The sequence below is a fragment of the Lupinus angustifolius genome, chromosome LG17, assembly GCF_001865875.1.
Source record: "Lupinus angustifolius cultivar Tanjil chromosome LG17, LupAngTanjil_v1.0, whole genome shotgun sequence".
NCBI lineage: Eukaryota > Viridiplantae > Streptophyta > Magnoliopsida > Fabales > Fabaceae > Lupinus > Lupinus angustifolius.
Window position 1 is genome coordinate 2,890,628 of NC_032025.1, and position 6,908 is coordinate 2,897,535.

The window sequence follows — 6,908 nt, forward strand, 5'->3', positions numbered from 1 at the left end:
AGCAGAAGAAATGTCTAATTTAATAAGTGATGCAATGTATAGCAACTATACTTTTACCTATTATTTTATTAAAAAAAAGACCTCGAACGCATGTGTATGCAATAATTATTATTGACTTCGATTTTACTGCAAGTCGAACTAGTTTTATTTGGTGTGATTGGTGTAGAAATTTCTGTCAATTTAAAATTTGCAGTTGTCAGCATTTGAAATTTTTTACCTTCTTTCCCTGCAATGCTGTGACTATTATTTGCATATGGGACCATGGTTGATGACTAATCAGACAATGTAAGCAAAATGGGCTTATAGTTGGCGGTGGCCCGTAAAAAGAGTGCACTTGCAAATTAAATGAGCCCGTGACTAAGGGCGTATTTTAATAAATCGATATGTAAGTGCTTATTTAGGAATTTTGTTATAGTAAGCTAAAATAGCTTATAGTGATTTTCAGATATTTTATAAAATTTATTTTTGTAAGCTATTATCATAAATCTAAAAAACTACTTAATTTCAACAAGCTTGAGTGGTAAAAGTAAAATACATTAAATTTATGGAATAATTTTTTTTGGAATTCAACTCGGTTATTTTTTTGGCTGAATCTAACCCATTTGACCGAGTTTTATCTTATATTGATCTGAATCCGTTAATGGGAATGATTTCATTAAATCTAGATTGTTGAATACAGATTTAATAGCTTAAGTTATAGATTCTGTTTTACTATATAGTGATGTTATATCTCCTACTAATCCTCTTACATACAATAACTACAATAAAAAATCAATCATTACTAAATAAAATATTACATTATAATACATGTCATTTTTTTATGTGGTAGTAGGATTTAGTAGGAGAATATATCATTTTTCATAATCAAAATATAACTTGGTTAATCATCATTTAACAATTATTGATCAATATTTGTACTGGGCACAATAACACAAAGTGAATCATGATCACGTTCGAAACGATACATTTCACCCACATACAACAATATACATGTTACTTTCACCGAAATACGAGGGAGCTACGTCTCTTCCTGCTTGTTTTGAATTCTTAATAATCGAGCTACTATAGAACGGTACAATTGTTTCTGTTTCCTATAGTGGCATTGATGAGGACAAAATAAAATATTTATAGAATTCGCAGAGAGCAGCATAGACAAAGTGGAGCATAGTCACATGTGTGTGGTGACGATCGAATATCCTAATTAAAAATAAATTTTAATTTAAAAATTGAAAATATAAATAATTAAAGATCAATTAATAATGACAACTTTTTAGTTACTTTATTATTTTGAGTTTAAAATGTTGATTAGATTGACGATACGTTGGATTAATATTTTATTTTATTTAAAATATATATAATATTTTTATATGCAAAACACAATTTAAATATTACGTTTTTCTTTCGCAGTTACCCACTACCATTGTCAATCCCGCATGAGATCCTCGTTTAAAAAGAAAAGGCAAAAACCTTCGCAGCTTCGTTGAAATTAGGTGCGCTGCACTAAATGCCACTCGATAGTGGAGTCCTTGAACTCATCTACACCATGTAATATGGTGCTTGGAGCCGAAAGGTGATCCGATAACAAAAAACAAGCATCAAAATTCAATTTAGCATACACACAAATCCTAGTGCAATAAGCAATTAAACATCTTTCTAACGTGGAAGTGAAATTAACCAAACTATTCAACATGGTGCAAAAAATGTCGAAATTGTGCAAGATTCTGAGTTTTGATATCTATATGGTTATTTTGGATTAGGAAAGCTATTAAGGTCGCGTATCTATCCAGCGAAAGAATATATATTAAATATCAATTCGATGCAATTTCCAAAAGAAAGAAAGTAGTCTAAAAAATAAGGAAAAAGAGAAAATAGCATCACCATCACACCATGTGACCATGTACATTATCACCAAAGTAATCCTACTCCAACGAAAAATTATAAAACGTAACGGGAAAAAAATCAAGAGTCACCAACTAGATTACCTTACTCAAATCCAACTCAGTCATTGTGTGGTTCCGGTTCAATTATTCCAAATACAATTAAACTAGTTGTATCTAATAATGGTTTATGGTTTACGAGCCACACAAAAAATTCTCTCTATTTCACAACCATGTACAGTAAAAAACAAAAAAACGGGTGCAAACCCATTTTGTATGCATGAAATGGAAAAATTGTAACTTTATTAAACCTTCTTTGTCTTTTTTCTTTGGACATGCATGTGATTTGGCACTAAGATAGACAAACTTCAATGGAAGAATTTTTAACGGTGAAGCAAACAGGGCACGCCCTAAAATGTCTATCACATTCCACGCACACGCAAAGATGCCGACACGGTAAAACCACCACCGACGCAACCCGTGAATCGCAACCCCTACATTTGGGACCCGACACCGTGACCCGGTCAGGGTCATTATATGCTGATTCAGCATCCTCAGCCTGGCCCACGAAACAAGAAAGTGCCCTCTTTTCATGACTCATCATAACAGCGTGTTGCAGTTGGGCCTGTAACGATGCAGCGGTTGATTCCTGGGCTTTTATCTTGGCCTGCCAAACCTGCGCTTCCATGCTAAGCTGCGCCGCGTGTTCCTCTAACTCTGCGTTCTTGCGCTTTGCTTTCTCCACCTCAGCTTCTTTTTCTCTTAACCGTCGTGCAACTGATTCATCCGCTGCGTTTAGGAGTTCCCGATAATGTTTATGTCTCTTCTCCGCTAATGCTTGACTCAGTTGTTCTCCCTGTCAATAAAAAACATTCATCGTCTTAATTCGATGAGGTCGGCTACATGGATCGATCATAATGATTTATCACAATAAATAAGTAAAATATATAAGAAAGAGAAAATGTACCTGGGCTCGAAGGAATTGGTCAATTTCATCTCTCTGTTGTTTGATTTGGGAGTTTAAGCCTTCGGAGAATAGAGATAAGAAAGGAGATGAGAGAGAGCTATGCTGTTGTTGATGTTGATCACCGAAGGATAAACCTAAGCCTGTAGAAACTGCATTATGTTGACTGTTATGGAGTTGAGTGAGGTCTATAAGCTGAGGAGGCTGAGATTGAGATTGCAAAGTGTATAATGGATTAACAACGTTAGGAGCTGTTTCTTCTCTTCCTCTCTTCCGAGAACTAGTACCTGTTTGGTTCAAAATAAGAGATTTTTCATATTTTGTTATTGGTCTCAAACTCTCAATTAGGCACAAATTTTCTGAAATAAATAAATGATGAAACTTACCTCCATTGTTGAACAACATATGGGATTGATCTAGTCCTGTATGTTGTTCCGATGAATAATCATATCCTTGTTGTTGCCTATTTTTCCCAATGAAAAATGGATTAGCCACATCAGTTTTATGCAATCATTACCAAGCAAAATAGAAAACAGCTTTGAGCTTAAGAGAGAGAGAGGGAGAGAGAGATAAACCTGTTTAAACGAAACACATTGAATGGATATTGAGCTTGAACAGCCATGACTATTGAGAAGATAAATAAATAATCTTAGAACAAGGAAGGTTAAGATGATAGAGTATACTGAGAGTAGGAAACTTTTGAGAATACGAAGGAGTCAGAGAAAGAGAGAAATATAATGGGATTGGTAATACCTAGAGAAGTGAAGAAGGGAATTCAATATAAGGATGAGAACCTAATTTCCTTTTATAATAATGATGATAATAATAAATGAAAGGGAGATATGGATATTTAGAAAAGGAAGGGAATCAGAAGAAGATGGAACAAATCATATAAGTGTTGAGAGAGAAACCAACCACCATATAGTATAGTACTAGAGGAAGGGAAAGGATATATGAGATTGAATCGAATAGAGGGAGACACTTTTTCTTTGCTTCTCTTCTTCTTCGCGTGGTGGTGGGGAGTTAGCTTTTTCTTTGTTCAAAACAAGTGTCACCTTTGTTATTATTGCATACCAATTCTATTATTTAAATACTATCTCAGAAAATGTTTACCAAATATAGTTGTAAGCTTATATTTAAAAATGATCGTCTTAAACAGATATCGAAATGAATAATAATGGATTAGTGGGTAGGGACAAAGAAAGAGGGGTTGGTTTGCGTTTGCGTGGGTTAGTGTGATGTGTGAATGAACGATGCGTTGGTAAATGGAGATGTTGTAATTGCTGTTGTTTGGGTGTGCAGTGCATGTCTCGCGCCAGCTTTGTTTTCTTCACAACCACCTTTCCATTTTGTGCATTTTTCTTCAACAAATTTCTAAATTAATAAATAAAAAAAACTGTTTTCTTTTTGGGTACCTCCAAACATGTCAAAATAATCAAACAGAGTTAATGGTAAATAACTCTACATCCGTATTTGGGGTTTTCCCCTTGGATAATTGAAAAGCTTTCAGAACTTATCTGATGAAACGGGACAACCCCACGTGGAATTATAGCTCTATTTATTGGAAATCCTGTCAAATCATCTAAGGTTTTAGTCATTGAAATTCTCTATTTTCATTTTATTTTCTTTATATATATACCCATTCTTAAAAATCAAAACTAAAAGACACCCTATAATATCCCGATGTTAATATTCAAGTGACGTTGCCGTAATTTAAAAGCTTGAAATGCAGCTGTTTTAGCAGGGAATTTATTTTCTATTTTCTATTTTGGTTTGCATCACTAACAATAATCTTTTTAATTTCATCACGATACCTCATCGGAATTTGAAAAGAAGATGTGAATATAGTTATGATTTAGTGGATCGGATGCATTTTTCTTTTAGATGTTTGAGAAAAATAGTTAATGTATTATCAATGTGATAGTTTTTATTACATTTATTAATCATTAACTAAAGATAATTCAAAAGAGAGAAATGAATGATATATTGATGAAAATAATATCTATGTATTATCAATGTAAAGATTTATACACAATTGACATATTATTTACAATTTATTTATATTATTTTTTATGAAAAGTAAATCGTAATTAAATGTTGGATTATGTATTAACAATATATAAAATTAATAAAGTATTAGGGTATATATTTTTTATTTTTTAAATTTTATATCAATCCTATAAAAATTTCTACAATGACATTAAACTAATGAACTTTATTGCTTACTTACTTAAAACAATCTTGTAGTGAATTAAGAATTTTGATTAAACGTTCCATCATAGAAATAATATGTGGAATATTTCAAATATGGGATTTTTATAAACAGAATAGGATTTTTCAATTGAATCGAATTTGAATAAGGCACTTCGTTCTATATTGATCTAGTTATCATTCTTAGATCTTATCATCTTAATACCAATCCAAATTGTAAAATTGTAGAAGTTTAAGATGTAAAGATTGATTAAACTTAATTTGAGTTAATTCAAATAATTTATTATAAAGGCAAAATTATTATACTATAAGATGATAACGGTCCAAATAATAATTAATAAGATAATAAATACTAACTAAATACTATATAAGATAATAATCTATCAATTTAAATATATTTAACATGTCCCTTCGAGCTAGTTACGAATAATTCTTCTCAAAATAAAAATAATCAAATAATTATATATGCTCCATTAAATTTGTTGAAAGGTGTTGTGAATTATAAATTTTTTGCACAATAATGTAATTTGTGACAAAAGAGGCATTAATGAAATGATTGTAGGTGAAACGAGAAATATTAATATAATCACTATTCGAATGATCATAGATTAATAAATAAGTCATTAATTACATAATTATTCAATGATAAAAAAGATATAACCAAAATGAACGTAAACGGAAATAGAACATAATGATATAATTGCAATCAGAATAATTGACTATTGGTGTGGAGATTACCATAAATATATATAAAGGAAAAAATAAATTGTCCATCTCATATGGATTTGTGAGGTTGAAAGAAAAAATGAATATTAACGAGAATATAACCTATTAAAGGGAGATGACTAATCAAAGTTCAAAGTTTTCAACATATCAATAGTAATACAATTTAAAAGTTTAAAATAATAGAAATTAGTCAAATTCAAATATAAGTTAGTCTGAGTAATTCATTATATTAATAAAAATCATTGCAAATGATAATATAACATTAATCTAAATAATAACTAGGGATGTAAAAAAGTTAGCAAATATAATGTTTTGTGAATGCAAATATATCTAATAAATAAAAGGTACGTTGATCTTTAGTAGGTTTTCAATGTTCAATCACTGATATGTAACAGCTGTGCGTCCTCATAATTCTTATCCTATAAACTAATGAACATATCCAATTATCCCCAATCTAAACGCATTATTGGATGAGTTACATGAATTTCTATTTCTTTGCTAGTTTGTTGATGCTTAGAAAGGATTTCTCGTGTGACTATTTCAATACCCAAAACTAACGTAGCAAAATTTAACTTCATCAATAGTAACACGCAGCAGTGAGAGATGAAACTTTCAAACCTGCCATACTTAGCTACAACAATTTTAAGAATTTTGATTTTTCGAAACAAATTCTATTTTCCTTTGATCAACAACTTTTGTGTTTATTCAAATCTCAACAACGTTTTCCGCAAAGGAAACAAATTTTTTAGCGATTTTTATTTTTGTAAGTTTTGATCTGGTGAGGAAAGGAGTTATGATAGCTCACGTGACCTAATGAATGCATTGTTTTGGAATGTTTTAGTATTTATTACCAAAAAAAACACGTAATGTTTTAATCCACACTTTCAGCATCTTTTTAATCGTTTGAGGTATTGTGAATAATTTAAGAAGTCTTATACTATATAAAAATTTGATACAATTTAACTAGATAATTTTATTTAATTTACAATGGAAACTAAATAAAAAATGAATTTTTTTTATTTATAAAAAGAAGTAATGAATAAGAGCATGGTCAAAAAATAAAATACAAATGTATATTGAAATTTAAAAACATTAAAATAATTGAAATAATATGAAATACTTAAAACTTA

The 6,908-nt window shown here is 30.4% G+C and overlaps 1 protein-coding gene across 1 annotated transcript; it reads right to left on the reverse strand.

The window, feature by feature from the left end:
- Positions 1,955–3,925, reverse strand: LOC109332019 (BOI-related E3 ubiquitin-protein ligase 1-like). The gene is made up of 4 exons (XM_019566859.1): positions 3,417–3,925; positions 3,228–3,304; positions 2,845–3,128; positions 1,955–2,733 (listed from the first exon to the last, which is right to left on the reverse strand). The coding sequence occupies exons 1-4, from the start codon at positions 3,461–3,463 to the stop codon at positions 2,230–2,232; spliced, it is 912 nt and encodes a 303-aa protein (XP_019422404.1). The 5' UTR covers positions 3,464–3,925; the 3' UTR covers positions 1,955–2,229.

Bases quoted from the DNA above. Each gene is read 5' to 3' on its own strand.
- LOC109332019 (XM_019566859.1), bottom strand. From the start codon at position 3,463: ATGGCTGTTCAAGCTCAATATCCATTCAATGTGTTTCGTTTAAACAG. The intron at 3,129-3,227 runs GTAAGTTTCATC...TGAACCAAACAG, and splicing joins TATGTTGTTCAACAATGGAG to GTACTAGTTCTCGGAAGAGA. The intron at 2,734-2,844 runs GTACATTTTCTC...TTTTATTGACAG, and splicing joins ACCAATTCCTTCGAGCCCAG to GGAGAACAACTGAGTCAAGC.